The following is a 20,421-nucleotide window of genomic DNA, read 5'->3' as shown; positions in this document are numbered from 1 at the left end:
AGGTCGCAGCGACCAGTAGAGTAGGACAGTATCCCGTTTGGGAAGATGAGATCAGAAAATATCTCAAAGGGAAGGGATAGCCCCTTTGGAGTGAATTCTGTGATAATGAGGAAACAGGACCCGAGAGTATAGGACATACTTTGTGGGAGAACCTGTCAGAGATCCACAAGAAGAGCTTGGGAAAAGCTCGCAAGCCGATGGCAATCGTGTCCTGTTTGGCACAGTTGCGAGGTACAGAGGAGGTCGTTAGGACGCTCCGTAAAGAGATAGAGGAGAGAGACAGAACCAGTGAGGTAGACGTGAGTGAGGTAGAGAAAGAGAATCGAGATCTGAAAGAGCAGTTAGCAGCAAGGGACAGAGAGGTGGATGATGCCAAGAGGGCACATCAGTCTTGTCTCGTGCATTTGAACAGTTTTCAGACACAATACGATAAGGCCTACCAGGACACGCAACATGTGGTCTTGGTAAGACAAGAAACAGAACAGCAAGTTGAGAAATTGCAGAAATAGTGCAATTATTTAAAAGCAGCCCTACGAGCACTCCATGCTTCCACAACGGAACAAAGGCAGAGCTCAGTAGACCATGCAAAATGCCGGAAGCAAAATGCAGAATTGCAATCTCTGCTGTCCATGCAAAATGGATTTCAGAGTACATTCGGACCCCAATTAGATCAATAAAATGGCCCCGACTGGCAGGAATTGAACGAGACTGCCCATAGATACGTACATGGGACATGTACGTAGGAAAAACCCCAGAAAAGGAAAGCGCCCCAACCCCCAACCGAACAGGCAGAACACACCCCCATGAATCCTGTGACCACACACCGCAGGGCTGCAGGAGAAGGAGAAGCAGATTTCCTTTACACAACCCCGTTAACCGTGACCCAACTACGGGACGCGTGTGGAAAAATTACACCATTCCTTCCCACATCAGACCCGCACCAGTTTTTCGTGAAAGTCAAACAACAGGCTACCATGTACGGCCTGGACAAAAAGGAGCAAGTGAAGCTCACAGTTTTGAGCCTCGACCCTTCAGTCGTAGCAGCCCTTCCCGACCCACAGAATGTAGGAGGAGGCACACTCCAAGAGATACACACAGCGATGTGATCGACTTTAACAGAGGAGACCCCGTAGAAGGCCTAAATAAGTGTAGGCAAAAGAAGACAGTGCACCCCACAGCGTTTGCTGGACGTTTGTGGATTCACTTTACCGCAGTTTTTGGAGAGTTAGCCCGCGCCCATTTGTCCCCAGATAATATGGCCAAATGGACCCGAATTCTAGTCTCCTACGCCACAGAAGCAGGACGAAAAACTTGCGCAAATTATGACCCCTCAGATGAGGCCCGCAATGAAAAATGGGTTTTGAAGAGATTGTCCCGCGCTTGGGAGCAATCAATTGCCGGCAAAACCGCATTTATAACGCCCGATGAAGAACAGGCAGAAATGAACCCAGTTAAAGCACACCAGAACCCCTCATGGGTAAATGAGGGCAGGAACAGCCAACCCCAGCCAAAACCTCAAGAATGTTATAATTGTGGACACCTAGGACACTTTGCACGAGAATGCAACGCGCCCCAGAAGCAGCAGAGAAACCAACAGACAGGCACCCTAAGCAAGAATAGGGCAAATCCGATCCATAGTGTTAGCACCCGTTCAGAGAATATAGACATGAACGGCACCGACTGACGGTGTTCGGGCTCCCCAACTTGGGTCTGCGCCACCCTTTGGGACAAGTCCAGTAGACCGGTAGTAGCAAGCAAAGTTCGGGGACAACCCGTCGAATTTCTTTGGGACACAGCACCACACTCAATTCCTCCACGATGTTTCAGAGAGACACGTGGCCCACAACAGACACCATCACACTCAGCGGCTTTACAGGCCATTTACAACAGGGACACATCACTGCCCTGATAGCAATACAAATAGAGAACATCACGACCAAGCACCCCGTAGTTTTAGTTGATCTGCCCCAGACAGTAGAACATATCCTTGGGATCGATTTCATGAGCTCCCATAACCTTTCTTTCGACCCAGTGAACAAGTGTGTATGGAAAATGGCAAAGGCAGCACGAGCCCCCGCCACGCTCACAGTAGGAGAATACGTAAATAGGATTAGCTCAGTAGGAGACTTCTGGTTCGACCCTTGAGCCATTAGTGCAGACAAACAAGTTAGGGCAGTCCTGCAGGAACATAAAGGAGCATTTGCACAGCACAAGCACGAGTGTGGCAGTTTGGCTGTCTTTGTGAACATTACAGGTCCCGACCCTAAACCCCAGAAGCAGCACGGATTTCCCCAGGAAGCAGAGGGAGAAATCTCCAAAGTAATAGCGAGTTTGTTGGATCAAGGCGTACTCAGATCCGTAGCCTCCACAAACAACGCACCGATTTGGCCCGTCAGGAAACCGGATGGATCATGGCGACTGACCATTGATTACCGGGAACTGAACAAAGTAACCCCAGCAGCAGCCCCCACCATAGCCACGAGTCCCGAGACCATGCTCAAACAGGGACTCCAGTCAAAATTTTTTTCGGTTTTGGACATTAGTAATGGCTTCTGGTCCATTCCATTGACTAAAGCGTGCCAGTACAAATTTGCCTTTACATTCCAAGGGCAACAATACACGTGGACGTGCCTTCCACAAAGCTTCCACAACTCCCCCTCCATTTTCCACCAACAGCTGGCAAATGGATTCACAACATTTTCCCGCCCCGATTGTCTGGTCCAGTATGTAGACGACTTGTTACTACAGACAGACACAAAGGGAGAGCACATTTTGCTTCTCGTCGAACTCCTAGCACTCCTAAAAGAAACTGGTTGTAAAGTCAACCCCAAGAAGGCCCAGATTTTGAAAGAAAAAGTGATTTACTTGGGAACAGTGATCACTCATGGTAAACGCGAGATCGAGCACAAGAGAATTGACTCGATCGTCAAATTGCCCCTTCCCCACAATGTTTCAGCCCTCCGGTCATTTTTAGGACTGGTTGGCTACTGCCGAAACCGTATTGACGGTTTCGCCACTAAAGCAGCGCCCCTTTCCAACCTTCTCAAGAAACAGGCACCCTTGGGAATGGCTTCCACAGCATACAGATGCCGTGGATGCTTTAAAAAGAGCATTCAGCACAGCCCCCGCACTACAGGTCCCAGATCCACTTTCCCCGTGCACTATCGAAGTAGCAAGCACCGACCGAACCCTTTAGGCCGTGCTCCTCCAAGAACGCCATGACCAATTACGCCCCGTAGCATACGCCTCACGCATGTTAGACCCCGTAGAGCAAGGATTTTCTGCCTGTGAAAGGCACCCGCTCACAGTTTTTTGGGCAGTACAATACTTCGTCTACATTACAGGACTCAACCCCATCACCATCCTCACAGAACACACACCGACACAACTATTGTTAGACGGCCGACTTAAAGATGGCACAGTCAGCCAAATCCGTGCAGCCCGTTGGACCCTTCTTTTACAGGGAAGGGGCATCACGGTAAAGAGAACCGAAACCCACACCTTCCTTGCCGATAATTTGCAATATGCAGGCACCCCTCATGAATGTGAGATCATCACCACTAAACAGAACATAGGCCCATTTATTCCCAAATCACCCCCCAGGGAAACAGGTAGTACACCCCATAGACCCCAGCCCACAGACACGTGCGCACCCCTGAAGATATATGTGGATGGCTTATCCACAGTGTTAAACGGAAAGAGAATCACCGGTTGCGGTATATATGTAGAGGACGCGCAGGGACGTGCCCTAGATGAAATTTCCTTAAAGTTGCCAGGACACTTAGGCTCGCAGGCAGCAGAGCTGGCAGCAATTGCATATATTGTAGACCACCCAGACTCGTTCCCGATCCCAGCAGAAATCTATTCGGACAGCTTGTATGTCTGTAATCGTTTGATAGAATTCCTACCACTCTGGGAAACAAGAGGATTTATTTCCGCGGACGGTAAACCCCTACCCTCAGCCCCATTACTCCGCCATATCTTAGAGACAGCGAAGGATAGGAAAAACGGTATAATTAAGGTTCGCAGTCATCACCGTTCTTCCCCCCCCCGGTAACGTTAAAGCAGACTCCCTAGCGAAGGCAGGCTCCAGGCATGGTCATTTTTGGAACCCCCCCGAGAGCACCCCAGTACACGCAGTTCAGGTCTCACAGACCAACATTCAGGATTTAGCGAAGGCCCAGAAAGAGGACGAGAAACTTAGGGAAGTTTTAAAGGGAACCTTCCCAGCCCCGTACAACAAGTTTAGAAACGCAATCACCACACACAACGGTGTGATTTTAAAGGATGGCATTTATATAGTTCTCAGCCAGGACAGGAACCAGATCATTTGTCAGTTCCATGACAATCATGGACACCAAGGAATTGAACCCACCCTAGCCCACCCCAGACCGCTTTGTTAGTGGCCTGATTTAAAAATCGATGTCACACACTATGTTGAGAATTGCTTCATCTGTGCCCAGAACAATCCGGACAGATATGCTAAAAAGGCTCAACTTAGCCATACCCGCCCCATTAATGAACCCTGGACAAATCTCCAGATAGATTATATAGGACCCCTACCCCCGTGCAGAAATGGTTACAATTATGTGTGAGTGGTCATCGACACCTTCACAAAATGGGTGGAAGCATTTCCATCACGAACTAATACGGCCTAGACAACGGCTCAAATATTAACACACCACATCTTTACAAGATGGGGCCTCCCACGCAGTATAGAGTCCGACCAAGGCTCCCATTTCACCGGAGGTGTTATGAAAAACGTCCTCACGATTTTTGGCATTAGACAAAAGTTCCATATCGCATACAACCCCCAGTCAAGTGGTATTGTAGAACGAATGAATAGGACGTTGAAAGCCACCCTCAGGAAAATGGTACAGCAGAATAACAGCACCTGGGATTCAGTACTCCCATTTGCTTTAATGTTTTAAAGAAACATATCTACATCCACAGGATACACCCCTCACACCCTCATGACCGGACGCTCCATGAAAGGCACTGAGTATGTACTCGGACTGGATTTGGCCAGCCCCGCAGTTACAGCCCTAACGCATGAAAATGCATACAACGAGTACAGAACATAAAGGCAGCCCAACTCGCCGCAGCAGTGAGACTTGGAACCAGGAAGAAACAGAGCAAGGCTTGTTTCGACAAAACAGTACACGCCACTGAGTTTACAGTAGGGCAACAAGTTATGCTTTCCCTTTACAACCCCACTTCATTCCTTTCCCCCAAATTTTCGGGACCTTACTCCATTTCGGACAAAGTCAGCCCCTCAATTTACAAAATAACCTACCCCAATGGTAAGTCTGCGTGGTTTCATATAAACCAGCTGAAGGCTTACGGCTCACAGAACAATCACACACACCACATCCTGCTCGCAGCAGAAGACGATCACGCCCCGCCCACAGATGACGTATTCCTACCTCCCCTAACCACTCCAGCCCGCCCTCAGACATGACTTCAACTCTGCCCCCAGAGGCACGACTCCGCCTCTCCCTTCCCTCAACCAGCAGCGACAGCGACAGTGATAGCGATCACAATGAAGACAGCCACAGCACACCACGTTACGACTACACTCCTGTACCAGGCCCCACTCCCAGTGAATCTGAGCATGATTCTACTGACCCATTCGAGATCACTTATATCAAAGCCCCTGACCCAGACCCACCGCCCGACGATTACGGATTGAAGCATAGTAGCTCCAACCTCAACACACGATTATGGCACCGAGACAATTCGTTCAGGCTCATTCGGAATGATGAGATGGACCCCAATTCGCCCCAAGCAGCTTTAGCACGGTTACTACAGACAAGAGTTTGGCAGCCGGGAGAAGATGATGACTTAGAGTCTGACTCCCACCAAACGAATCCCTTTGCGACCCTGTTCGCTATTGAGCAGTGAGGTGTCCAGATGATGCAGAAAAAGGAACCAATGGAGAGATACGTGTCCTTTCTGATGGAACCTGCACCATGTTTGTTGAATGTTTGTTCGTTAGTGTTATCGTTACGTGTTGTGTGTAAACTCGGAACGTTTTTTCACGGCCCCACGTCACCACCCGCTTTGATGCCCAATGGCTGTTAGAGCAACTAGTTTCTCCCCAGAAACTTGTTAATGGAACAAGTTTGTCCCAGACAATAGTTCAGAGGAACTAGTTTGTCACCAGAAACTTGTTAAAGTTACAAGTTTGTCCCAGACAATAGTTCAGAGGAACTAGTCTGTCGACAGAACCCGACTCATAGTTGCTCTCCTAATTCAAGAGGCAGCCCCCCACGACGACTACATTCTTACCCGTTCTTGCCGGTTGCTTAGGCAGTGGAGAAACGGCATTGGTCCCCGCCCTGCCTGAGGACGCCCCCTCTGGTCAGCTACGCTTGGGTAGAGCACATACGGCATTGATCACCGTCCTACCCGGGGATTCCACCCATTTCTTACCCGCCACGGCCCATACGCACCCCATCTTTGGCTCATTACATTCAAACTTCTTTTGTTTGGTTTTGGCAATCCTTACGTTGCTTCCCTATGCTAATTACATCCTCAAACATTGGGATGGTAAATCACACGAGACGACTCGCAGTATGGCAGTATTTTTCTTAAATGTCTCATCCAATTATTCAGGGTAAAAAAAAAAATGAGGGAGTCACAGATGGTGACCAATTATTAAGGGAAATTGGCAGTAAAGGACAGACAGACAGACATACGAGATCTTAAGCAAGATAATAACAGAAATTATGCTTGTGTTCCCAGAACTCGGAAACCTCAGGAACCCCAGAGGAAGACAAAGAAGAAGTCCGACAAAGATGAAGACAGCCTTCGTGTTCACATGGATCTCAGCGGGATCCCTTCAGTTGTGCGCGGACATTACCCCCTGACCCCTACCACACAAACCGGAAATGACTCTCACCCCTGCAATACACGGAACACCGAGATTACTAGCCCAGCGACAGCTAGCAATATCCCGACCTGGTGTGATAAGTTTATCACCTGGTACTCACTCTCATATGTAGTCGAAGCACTCTTAGTGCTGGCGATACTTTGCAGTGTCGTGCAAACGTTTAGAGTTAGGAAATGGCGAAACAAAGTATATCGCTCTCGCACCCCGGTATACAGATTTAGGTCCCCCATTTTTGGATTTCACCAGACCCCCGAACCCATTGGGATGGATTAAAGAGCATCCATTTTCTTTATGTATTCTGTGGAATAAAGAGATGTAAACCTCTGTGTCTGACTGCCAGGCCAGATAAATTTGTGTGCTGCTATTTTGTACAGTTTAAGATATAGATTATTTTTGTATTGCTTGTATTTTTGGATTGTTTGAATGAGGATAGTTTATTGAGAATAGTTAGAGGTTCCAGTTTTTTTATTTTTCTGTAATGCATGTATTAATGTCATAGCGCCCCGTAGAATTTTATGATAATAAATGTATTTAAAATGGTTTAGGTAAAATTGTGTTGCATAGGATAGGACAGTGTAGAGCCTAAGCATGGGTCCCCCGGTGATCAGAGGATGAAGACGTCATAGTAATGTGATCCTTCATGCTTCGCGTTGAGGATCACAAGGAGGGAGTGTAGCCATCTGGGATGGCCATGTCCCGATTACAAAATGGACACCTGCAAAGAATGCAGGGAAATTGGACATTGCTAAGAAACAAGCAGGTGCAAGCTCTGTCTGTTGATTAGAATCTTAAACTCTCAGACAGGACAGAAACTACCAAACAATCTATATACTAATGAGCCATCTCCGGGGACAAAAGGGAAACATTTAGATACATAATGTTAAGGCAGACTCCCCGGCACCAGAAGAAGCTAAGACAAAGCAGACTAACAGTCACTAGGACACGCCCAATGATCAGGGAACCACCCCTCTATTGGAGGAAAATCGATACAGATGATTGGGGAAGACCCAATTAGTTGAGGCCAAGTTCAAGGCCCGCCCAAAAGCACGCAAAGCCCTTTTGAGTATAAAAGGTATCCCCCAAGGGAGAACGCTTTCCTTTGGCTTTGGCTCTCACCGAAGAGAGAGACCTGCCTAGCAGCTGCAGCAGACCAAGTAAGTCCCAAGTCAACGCACGCTACAAGATAGAAGCTCCTAGTTGCTACCCTGTAAACAGCTCAATCCAGCAGCTTCTGAACCGAGCAACGGCCATTGTTCCTCTGACTGAGTGGGCGCCCGAAGCTAAGTATAGGCTTTAGTAATAGTGGTAGTTTAGTTTGTAGAGTTTATGCATGAGTAGATTTGACTGTGTGTAAATAAATGAGCATTGCTTTTGAACTTACTAACTGGTGTATCGAGTCATTGATCATTATTCGGTTCTGAACCTTGTGGCGGTGTCGAAAGATACCTGGCGACTCTTGAGCAAACGTGATTAAACAGAACCAAATTAAGAGCCAACCAAAAGTTAGCAACACCATCCAGCCTGGCCACTCATTGGGTCCCGCCAAAGAACCTCACAGTCACCACCAGTTCTTACCCTATGGATTCACATGCTCAATCTCTCAGTGACTATATCACTGCAAGCTCAGCAAGCAGGACACCTGTACACCAGCCGTCAGACCCCTTTAAACCTAAAGGCTCACAGACTTAAAGAGCCGCTAAAGCCTATGATCGACTCCAACCCCCGAGATGCCGATACTGAACCTCCCCAACCGGCGACCCTGCATGGTAATGGCGACCTGAGTGATTCCCCCCCATCTCCCCTTTGGAGGGAAGTTCATCAGGTTCTCAGTTTCATACAGCTGTTTTAAATTACGCTGGCATGACGTCAAGCCACCGACCAATGAATATTCATTAAGGGAAGAAGTCCCAGCAGTAGTGCTCGCTAATCGTATTAGAATGTATTAAAATGAGGTTCTTGGCCTTCTGTGGTGTTTTTCTCATTACGCCACAAATGATGGACCTGGAAAATCAGAAAATGCGATCACGTAGGCAAGAATTGTGCTTCATTTCTCGCCAAATTGGTGGCTAACGTGGGCTCTAAATCAACCCATTCTCTCAGGTCTTTCTGCTCCCTCATCCACTTTAGAATTTTATCCTTTATTTAATATTGCCTTTCCTTGATCTTCCTACCAGAATATCTCACACCTCTGCATCAAATTTCAGTTGCCATGTTTTCACCCATTCCACCATCCAACCTATGCTCTATTAAAGTTGATAATTTTCCTCCTTACAATTCACATTACTTCCAAGTTGTATATCATCTGAATTAAATTTTGCAAAACATTTTGCAACAAGATGGATGTTGTCACAGTACAATCAAGCACAAACATGCAAAACACAGAATTGTTAGGGATATTGGTTGAGTTAATAAAAAATGCATTGATAATCAAGGTTAGGGACTGTGGCTGAATAGAGGCTGACCAACAGCGTTTCTAATTCCCTAATCTGTGCCTTGATCACTGCTAAACAAATTATTTGTTCAATTTCTTTGTTCAGCCATTATTATTTCCTTCCCTCCTTTCCTGAATGAATTTAACAGTTGAACATGTGTCTATAAATATATATTGTCTTTCTCACTCCCTCCAATTCCTTTATTTTACAGAAATGTTGTCAGTGCTGCCTTCTTGGTAAAGGAGCGAAAGTGAATGGACTCAGCTGTGAAGCAAATCAAGCATTAGGGTACCAGTGTGGACAGGTCTACAGGGCATGCTGTGTAGGAGAACAAGAAGACATCAGTCTTCCACTCACAGGCAACAACACAGGAGAACATTCAACTCTAGATACACACAACCATGGTACAGGTAAATTAAGAAAAAAAAACCACAATGGTCCTGGAGAACATAACAAAGATGTATGAAGATGCATAACGCCTTTCTTTTAGCTGAATGTCAGAATGTCTTGTCTAGATAGAAAAATATTAAGTTGAATGCTATGATAACAAGGGTTACAATCTGCATGAAGCAATATTTGCCATTTGGCTTTGAATCTTTGCTGAAAGCACCTCATCTTAGCCAGAAGATTGTGCTTCAACCTGCTACTGTGAAATTTTCAACGGACAATGTTTAATTAATTCCAAATACAGGATCCATAGTCCTGGAGTGTAAGTACAATCAATCCTCCTAAGTGCCACAGATGTTCTACATTGTGGTAACTAAAGGCCCAACGATTGCAGGTCTACCCGCATGCTGTGACCTCATACTCATGACAATCCATGGAATCAGTCAGACCTCACATGCCAGATCAACCTCAGAAACTACTCATCATCTCAGTTGAAATGAAAATCGCTTAGTGTCACATGTCGGCTTCAAATGAAGTTACTGTGAAAAGCCCCTAGTCGCCACATTCCGGCGCCTGTTTGGGGAGGCTGGTACGGGAATTGAACCGTGCTGCTGGCCTGTCTTGGTCTGCTTTCAAAGCCAGTGATTTAGCCCTGTGCTAAACCAGCACAGTTTCGCATAGTTTAATACAGTTCATGTACTAACATCAAATTATACAGAATGTTTTGACAAATTGGTAGTTTCAAGGGGGCTATAACATTACGCTTGCAGAAGATATAAGTACATCAATTCATCTGATAGATTTTGTGCAATACAATACCAGCTACAAGAAGAAACAGTGAAAGATCTTATACTACAGAAGCTGTAGAAAACCATTATCAAAGGATGGCTTAATTAAATACAGCATGCCCATGATCACATAAGACCACTTTGACCTTCTTTTGATGAGCTCGGTCTCTCCCAGGGAGTCAGTATTAAAGGTAGGCGGGCGGCATGGTGGCGCCGTGGTGAGCACTGCTGTCTCACAGCACCGAGGACCCGGGTTCAACCCAGGCCCCGGGTCACTGTCCGTGTAGAGTTTGCACATTCTCCCCATGTCTGAGTGGGTCTCACCCCCACAGCCCAACAGATCTGCTGGGTAGGTGGATTGGCCACACCAAATTGCCCCTCAATTAGAAAAGAAAGAATTGGGAACTTTTTAATTTTTTTTATTTAAAGGTATGCAGGCCATCATATCAGAATCTTTCCAACTGATAGTCTTCAAAAACTTCATCACTCACAGATGGGCATGGTTCATACGAGAAGACTCACAGAAGATACAGACAATTGATTGAGGCTGAACAATGACATTGAAATCATTGTCAAGAACTGTGCTGCATGTCAAGAACATTTGGCAAGTCAGCACAATACACTATTAATTCCACCAGAAGTTAATAACCCATCCTCTAATATCACTTTCGTGCCCATAGCACTGACTTCTTTGTTATCGTTAACGAGTTCACTATGTACCTCATTATTCAACAATTGCATAATGCATCAAGCACAACTGTTGTGCATACTCTGTGCATGATCCACCGGCCGCATTACTTCCTCGCTTGAGTGCGGTGTGACCGGTGAATGCCGGTTGAGGCCTCTTGCAGGCTTCCCGGAAGTCTTCACGCCTCGCGGGATTCACCCAAGTCCCACGAGGCGTTGGAGACAAGGGGTGGAACAAAATGGCACACGCTGTAGCTGGTTTTAAATCGACTTTGGTGAACTTACCCGGCATCGTGGATCGACTGGCCTCTCCAATGAGACTGCAGCTAGGTGCCGTTCAGTATTGGTCCACACAAACTCGGACCAGGCGGAACGACACCTGGGGGTGTCTCCCGGACTATCGGAGACCCCTGGGTGGTGAGGAACAGTGCAGGATGGCCCTCGACCCTCCCCCTGGAATGTGGGCACCTTGGCACTGCCCAGCAGGCACCTTGACACTGCCAGTCTGGCACTGCCAGAGTGCCTGGGTGGCACTGTCAAGCTAGCTGGAGCACTGCCTGGGTGTCAGGGTGCCTGAGTAGCAGGGTGGCACTGCTAAGGGCTGGGGGTGAAAGCAGGGGCCGGGGGGGTATGAAGGGTTGGGGTATTCAGGGCAGGTAAGTGTGTGCCTCTGGGAGGTTGGGGAGGGTGACAGGTGGGGGTCCTGGGGGGGGGGGGGGGGGGGGGTGCTGTAAAAGGGCACGGATGGGCCTGAACAGAGGGCCCCCAGTGATCCCATAGCGGGGTGTCCTCACTTGTGGGGTGTGGGGTAGTGCCGTTGTGTGTGGGGGTGGGGGTTGTCATGAAGATGAGGTGTGAAGTTTCAGTTGGGGCGATGGATAGTTACAAGGTAGCGAGGAAGGATCTAAAGAGAGAGCTAAGATGAGCAAGGAGGGGACATGAGAAGTATTTGGCAGGAAGGATCAAGGAAAACCCAAAAGCTTTCTATAGGTATGTCAGGAATAAAAGAATGACTAGGGTAAGAGTAGGGCTTCGTCAGTATTCACTCAGGAAAAAGATAATGTTGTGGAGGAGAATGCTGAGCCCCAGGCTAATAGAATAGATGGCATTGAGGTACGTAGGGAAGAGGTGTTGGCAATTCTGGACAGGCTTAAAATAGATAAGTCCCCGGGACCTGATGGGATTTATCCTAGAATTCTCTGGGAGGCCAGGGAAGAGATTGCGGGACCTTTGGCTTTGATTTTTATGTCATCATTGGCTACAGGAATAGTGCCAGAGGACTGGAGGACAGCAAATGTGGTCCCTTTGTTCAAAAAGGGGAGCAGAGACAACCCCGGCAACTATAGACCGGTGAGCCTCACGTCTGTAGTGGGTAAAGTCTTGGAGGGGATTATAAGAGACAAGATTTATAATCATCTAGATAGGAATAATATGATCAGGGATAGTCAGCATGGCTTTGTGAAGGGTAGGTCATGCCTCACAAACCTTATTGAGTTCTTTGAGAAGGTGACTGAACAGGTAGATGAGGGTAGAGCAGTTGATGTGGTGTATATGGATTTCAGCAAAGCGTTTGATAAGGTTCCCCACGGTAGGCTATTGCAAAAAATACGGAGGCTGGGGATTGAGGGTGATTTAGAGATGTGGATCAGAAATTGGCTAGCTGAAAGAAGACAGAGGGTGGTGGTTGATGGGAAATGTTCAGAATGGAGTACAGTCACAAGTGGAGTACCACAAGGATCTGTTCTGGGGCCGTTGCTGTTTGTCATTTTTATCAATGACCTAGAGGAAGGCGCAGAAGGGTGGGTGAGTAAATTTGCAGACGATACTAAAGTCGGTGGTGTTGTCGATAGTGTGGAAGGATGTAGCAGGTTACAGAGGGATATAGATAAGCTGCAGAGCTGGGCTGAGAGGTGGCAAATGGAGTTTAATGTAGAAAAGTGTGAGGTGAATCACTTTGGAAGGAATAACAGGAATGCGGAATATTTGGCTAATGGTAAAGTTCTTGAAAGTGTGGATGAGCAGAGGGATCTAGGTGTCCATGTACATAGATCCCTGAAAGTTGCCACCCAGGTTGATAGGGTTGTGAAGAAGGCCTATGGAGTGTTGGCCTTTATTGGTAGAGGGATTCATTTCCGGAGTCGGGAGGTAATGTTACAGCTGTACAGAACTCTGGTACGGCCGCATTTGGAGTATTGCGTACAGTTCTGGTCACCGCATTATAGGAAGGACGTGGAGGCTTTGGCGCGGGTGCAGAGGAGATTTACCAGGATGTTGCCTGGTATGGAGGGAAAATCTTATGAGGAAAGGCTGATGGACTTGAGGTTGTTTTCGTTGGAGAGAAGAAGGTTAAGAGGAGACTTAATAGAGGCATACAAAATGATCAGGGGGTTGGATAGGGTGAACAGTGAGAGCCTTCTCCCGCGGATGGAAATGGCTGGCACGAGGGGACATAACTTTAAACTGAGGGGTAATAGATATAGGACAGAAGTCAGAGGTAGGTTCTTTACACAAAGAGTAGTGAGGCCGTGGAATGCCCTACCTGCTACAGTAGTGAACTCGCCAACATTGAGGGCATTTAAAAGTTTATTGGAGAAACATATGGATGATAATGGCATAGTGTAGGTTAGATGGCTTTTGTTTCGGTGCAACATCGTGGGCCGAAGGGCCTGTACTGCGCTGTATTGTTCTATGTTCTATGATATTCAGGTAAACATCATAGCACAAACATACATACATACTGATGGACAGATCAACGGACCAATCAACACACACACAACACCACAGCCAATCACAGGCAAGAGCATACACAGTACAAAACAGGGAACACAACACTTCCTGGGCATTCCAGCAGGAGACAGCTCAGGGCACAGAGCTCATAGCCAGCCAATCAGACATTCACCATGTGCTGAGTGCCACTACAGAATAGTATTAGGAATAGGTCCACAGATTCTAGGGTTATGATCGAACCTCAGTAACCAGTTTACCACTGTAAATAAATGTTAGTAATAAAACTGAGTTGTACCATTTGCAACCGTGTTGGTTCGTCTGTGTAGCAGAGTACCCAACACATCATAGTACCAGGAGTAACTGTGGGACCTACCTACGAATCCTCTGGAATCTGCCATCTTGTGCCATGGACACCGTCAGCACACCGCAGCCGCTACAAGTCGCTGGAAACCTCGGCGTTAATTGGAAGCTGTTCAAACTGCGCTTCCAGCTCTTCCTGGAAGCCAATGAAAAGGAGAGCGCTTCGGACACCAGAAAGATCGCCATCCTCCTCTCCACGACAGGTCAACACGCCATCCATGTCTACAACTCCCTGGTGTTCGCTGAAGGTGAAGTACAAGACGGTCCTTCTCAAACTCGACCAACACTTCAACGTCGAGGTCAACGAGAGTTTCGAGAGGTATCTCTTCCAGCAGCGCCTGCAGGGTAAGGATGAGCCCTTTCAATCCTTCCTAACGCATCTCCGTATCCTCGCGCAGCCCTGCGGTTACGACACCACCTCTGATTCCATGATTCGGGACCAGATCGTTTTGGGGTCACCTCGGGCACCCTACGGCAGCAGCTGTTAAAAATAAAAGGCCTCACCCTAGCCTCTGCAATCGAAGCCTGTGTCCTGCATGAAAACGCGACTAGCCGCTACTCACAATTTCAGGCGGCCAAATCGGCGTGGCAGGGGTCCTACGCGGCCGGATCGGTGAGGCAGGCGTCCTATGAGGCCGAACGGGTCCAGGCAATCGAGTTCCTCCCGGCCTGTGGCCTGGACGAGGGCGGCCATTTCGCACGCTTTTCGAGGCCTCCCGCATTTGTGCGCGCCAAAAACGACGTCGACAAAGAGGGACGTGCTGCGCAGGCGTGCTCGACGCAAGACCGAACTGCGCATGCGCGATGGCGCAACAAACGCCATGACGTCATGACGTGCGGCAACTGCGGAGCCGCACATTTAAAGCGGCAATATCACGCAAGAAACCGACAATGCCTCCGCTGTGGCAAGATGGGCCAGTACGCTGCCTGCTGTCGAGCAGCTCAACCGAGCCAAGTGTTCTTTCGGCCAAACCGAGCTGAAGTTCCTGTGGGACCCCATTTCCCGGTCAGGGGTCCGTCCGGATGTAGACAAGGTGAGCGCCATTACAGCCATGCCGCAGCCGGCAGACAAGAAAGCAGTGCTACGCTTCCTAGGCATGGTCAACTTCCTGGGGAAGTTCATTCCCAACCTTGCCTCCCACACGACAGCTCTTCGCCACCTCGTCAAGAAGTCCACGGAGTTCCGGTGGCTGCCCACACACCAGAAGGAATAGGAGGAGCTCAAAATTAAGCTCACCACAGCCCCGGTACTGGCGTTTTTCGACACATCTCGTGACACTAAAATCTCGACTGATGCCAGCCAGTCCGGCATTGGGGCGGTACTCCTACAGCGGGATGACACTGCGTCATGGGCCCCTGTCGCCTATGCCTCGCGGGCCATGACCCCCACAGAACAGTGCTACGCGCTGATCGAAAAGGAGTGCCTGGGTTTGCTGACCGTAATAGACAAGCTCCATGACTACGTGTATGGTCTCCCCCAGTTTACCGTTGAGACTGACCATCGCCCCCTGGTCAGCATCATAAATAAGGACCTGAATGAGATGACCCCTCGCATCCAGCGCATCCTACTTAAACTCAGGAGGTATGACTTCCAACTGGTCTACACCCCTGGAAAGGACCTTATCATTGCGGATGCCCTATCTAGAGCAGTGATTCGGAGGGGTTCATCTGTCAGGTCGAAGCGCAGGTGACCTTCACATCGGCAAATCTGCCAGGTGACGACTCCAGTCTGGCCCGTATTCGCCGGGAAACTGCAGCTGACTCCCTTCTACAATGGGTGATGCGCCACATGACGGGTGGGTGGCTCAAAGGACAGTGCCCGCAGTTCTACAATGTCCGAGACGACTTGGCCATCATTGATGGTGTCCTTCTAAAGCTGGACCCGATTGTGATTCCGCACAGCAAGCACAAGCTGGTCCTCAACCAACTACACGAAGGCCATCTGGGGGTCGAGAAGTGCAGACGGAGGGCCCGAGAGGCGGTATACTGGCCAGGCATCAGTGATGACATTGCCAATATGGTGCTCAACTGCCCCACCTGCCAAAGGTTTCAACCGCCGCAACCTCCTGAGACGCTTCAGCCCCACGAGCTGGTGATGTCCCCCTGGGCGAAGGTGGGTGTGGACCTTTTTCACGTGCTTGGCAGGGACTATGTAATCGTCATTGATTATTTTTCAAACTATCCAGAGGTCATACGCCTGCACGATTTGACATCGTCCGCTGTCATAAGGGCCTGCAAAGACACCTTCGCTCGCCAAGGCATTCCGATGTCGGACAATGGGCCCTGTTTTGCCAGCCAGGAATGGTCGTCCTTTGCTGCTTCACACCTGACGTCCAGCCCTCTGCATCCCCAGTCCAATGGAAAGGTGGAGAAGGGCATTCACATCGTCAAGCGGCTCCTCTGCAAGGCTGCTGCTGCTGGATCGGATTTCTGCCTAGCCCTGCTGGCCTATCGCTCGGCCCCACTAGCCACTGGCCTCTCACCAGCCCAGCTGTTGATGGGTCGCGCCCTCAGGATCACTGTGCCATCCATTCTGGTACCCACAACCAACCATGCTCCGGTACTACACAGAATTCAACAGCAGCGCTTTTGCCAGAAGATGGCATATGACACACGGGCAACTGATCTTCCCGCCCTGGCGCCTGGAGACGACGTCCGCATCCATCTATCAGAAGGTGGCTGGTCGGCATCTGCCGAAGTTCTCCGACGCGTGGCTCCCCACTCGTTCCTGGTTCGCATGCCTGATGGCTCCATTCGTAGGCGCAATCGCCGGGCTCTTCGCCTACTTCCACGCTCGCTACGGGAACTTACACTGACACCGCGCCCTCCTGTTGTTCCTGATATCGACTTCGTGGAGCTTCCTGCCACCATGCCCCTTCCGTCGTCGCCCGTGGCCAGGCCCATTCCTCAGCCAGTGGATCCAGACCCACCCTTGAGGCGGTCAACCCGAATTCGTCGCCCACCTACTAGACTGGACTTATGAGCCTGTTTGTACATTGAACTCATAGTACCACTGTGTTAATATGTTTCTTCCTTGTTGTTACAGGAGTTCGTTTTTGTCGTTCAACATTTCCCCGTTCTTTGTTTATGGTACCTCATTGTTATGTCGCACCCGACATCGCCCCTTGTATATAGTTTAGCCCCATGTACATGCTGTAGATATTGCACACACACACATTCAGCTGCACTCAGTACACATCTCTATTTATAACCACATAGGCACATGTTCTTGTAAAAAAGGGGGGATGTCATGATATTCAGGTAAACATCATAGCACAAACATACATACATACTGATGGACAGATCAACGGACCAATCAACACACACACAACACCACAGCCAATCACAGGCAAGAGCATACACAGTACAAAACAGGGAACATGACACTTCGTGGGCATTCCAGCAGGAGACAGCTCAGGGCACAGTGCTCATAGCAAGCCACTCAGACTCCACCATGTGCTGAGTGCCACTACAAGATAGTATTAGGAATAGGTCCACAGATTCTAGGGTTATGATCGAACCTCAGTAACCAGTTTACCACTGTAAATAAATGTTAGTAATAAAACTGAGTTGTACCATTCGCAACCGTGTTGGTTTGTCTGTGTAGCAGAGTACCCAACACATCAGGGGTGACATTGCCCATGGGTGGGGGTTGTGGAGGACCCACAAGCTCACTTAGATATCAGGGCACCGTTTCAAAATAGTGGCTCAATCTCTGAGTTCAGTTACCCAGTGCTAAAATAAAGTGTGGGCTAAACTGGTGAAAAACTCCCTAGGGCACAAAAAAATTATTAAGTTTCATTGGATAGCGGCGGGAAACTTCCTGAAAAACCCGCCAGAAATTAACTTTTAAATTTTTTGGGAGAATCGCACCCTGTCAGTGCTACTTTCAGTTTATTCGGGGTGGAGAGTGAGATCATCATGGATAACACAAAGCAATTTATTGGTAAGCCATTTCAGGATGTGTGTGGAATATCAGACTACTTTTTCTCCTTGTTAGATCTAACAGCCTAGCTGAATGAATGACTTGCACGGTTAAATCCCTCATTCTCAAATGTGGACAGCAAGCAAGATCTACACATTGCAATGTTATATCAAACAGCGACACTTTTAAATGCAAATTATTTCATCCCTGGGATGACTCATGCTTGGCAGACAAATGCATATCAATTTAATTAACTGTACCCATTCTACTCTCTCTTTTTTTTAAACACCCCCCCCCCCCGGGTTGCTGCTGCTGGTCATCTATCTTCCCTCTAACGTTCCTCTAGGTAGTCGAGGAATGGCTGCCACCGCCTGGTGAACCCTTGAGCCGATCCTCTCAGGGCAAACTTTATCCGCTCCAGTTTTATGAACCCCGCCATATCGTTTACCCAGGCCTCCAGTCCGGGGGGTTTCGCCTCCTTCCACATGAGTAGAATCCTACGCCGGGCTACTAGGGACGCAAAGGCCACAACGTCGGCCTCTTTTGCCTCCTGCACTCCCGGCTCATCCGCAACTCCAAATAGAGCTAGCCCCCAGCCTGGTTTGACCCGGGCCTTCACCACCTTAGAAATCACACCCGTCACTCCCTTCCAATACCCCTCCAGTGCCGGGCACGACCAAAACATATGTGCGTGGTTTGCCGGGCTTCCGCCGCACCTCCCACACTTGTCCTCCACTCCAAAGAACCTGCTCAATCTTGCTCCCGTTATGTGTGCTCTATGTAGCACCTTGAATTGAATCAGGCTAAGCCTGGCACATGAGGAAGAGGAATTTACCCTGCTTAGGGCATCAGTCCACATACCCTCCTCTATCTCCTCCCCTAGCTCTTCTTCCCACTTTCCTTTTAGTTCGCCCACCAACTCCTCCCCCTCGTCCCTCATCTCTCGGTATATCTCTGACACCTTGCCCTCTCCGACCCATACCCCCGAAAGCACTCTGTCCTGAATCCCCTGTACCGTGAGCAGCGGACATTCCCTCACCTGTTGTCTAGTGAACGCCCTCACCTGCATATTGTGGTGTTGGGTGTTCTGACACACAGATGAGCCAACACGGTTGTATATGGTACAACGCTATTTTATTCAAACTTACTATGTACAGTTTTGTCTTTGCACTCTGCACGTGGGGGTTCCCTGCTTGTGATGTTGTAACAGCTCTTCTCTGTTTCTTTATCCCCAGACCTACTGACCACCAGGTGTCGTGCTCGTGCTTTTTATGTGGTTGGTGTTCTTGTCTGTGATTGGTTGTGGTGTTGTGTGCTCTGATTTGCCTGTTGGTGTGTCCATCATGATGTGTGTGTTTGAATATCATGACATCCCCCCTTTTTACAAAGATATGTGCCTACGTGGTAATAAATATGATCGTGTCGTGAGTGCATCTAAGAGTGTGTGTGTGTCGTGTGCAGCATGTGCATATGACGGAACTATGTACATGGGGCGATGTCGGGTGCGTCACATGAACCAAGTTGTACCATAACATAACATAAATGCGAACGAGAGAAGAAGAAAAAAAAACTTGAACAGTTGTCCAGTCAGACGACATCTGGAACGATAAACAACAACAGGTTATCATGTAAAATTGTGCAACTTGTTAAACATATGAACGGTATTATAAGTCCAGTCTAATGGGCTTGCGACGAGTTCGGGTTGACCGCCTCAAGGGTGGATCAAGAACCACCGGCTGCTGTGCAGGCATGGCCATGGGTGGCGATGGAAAGGGCGTGATGTGCGGCAGCTCCACAAAGTCATCCTCGGAAGCCTGTTGAGGATCTGGCGTGTGCGTACTGTGTGGCTGTGAGCGTGGAAGTCGGCGAAGGGCGCGCCGATTGCGGCGACGCACTGAACCATCCGGCATGCGAACCAGGAACGAGCGGGGAGCCACTTGTCGGAGGACTTCGGCCGGTGCTGACCAGCCACCATACGGTTGATGGACGCGTACTTTGTCTCCGGAGGACAGGGGGGGCAGGTCCGTCGCTCGTGTGTCGTACCGACTTTTCTGGCGATCACGCTGCATTTGCATGTTCCGAAGAACCGTCTCATGGTCTGTTGTTGGTGCCAGGATGGAAGGTACCGTCGTCCTGAGGGAGCGACCCATTAGTAGCTGCGCTGGCGAGAGACCCGTGGATAGCGGGGCCGATCGATAGGCCAGCAAGGCAAGGTTAAAG

The 20,421-nt window shown here is 48.9% G+C and overlaps 1 protein-coding gene across 3 annotated transcripts in view; it reads left to right on the top strand.

Annotated features, from left to right (window-relative positions):
* The window catches only part of fbln1 (fibulin 1), a 345,473-nt gene that overhangs the window by 74,642 nt on the left and 250,410 nt on the right, over window positions 1-20,421 (top strand). For all 3 annotated transcript variants that reach the window (XM_072484570.1, XM_072484568.1, XM_072484569.1), the window contains exon 4: window positions 9,539-9,737. In XM_072484570.1, coding sequence (XP_072340671.1) covers window positions 9,539-9,737 — 199 coding nt within the window. The remainder of the gene's footprint in view (window positions 1-9,538; window positions 9,738-20,421) is intronic.

This window comes from Scyliorhinus torazame, chromosome 19, assembly GCF_047496885.1.
Source record: "Scyliorhinus torazame isolate Kashiwa2021f chromosome 19, sScyTor2.1, whole genome shotgun sequence".
NCBI lineage: Eukaryota > Metazoa > Chordata > Chondrichthyes > Carcharhiniformes > Scyliorhinidae > Scyliorhinus > Scyliorhinus torazame.
Note: the sequence above shows the minus strand (reverse complement) of the source record. Positions and strands in the feature narration are given on the sequence as shown.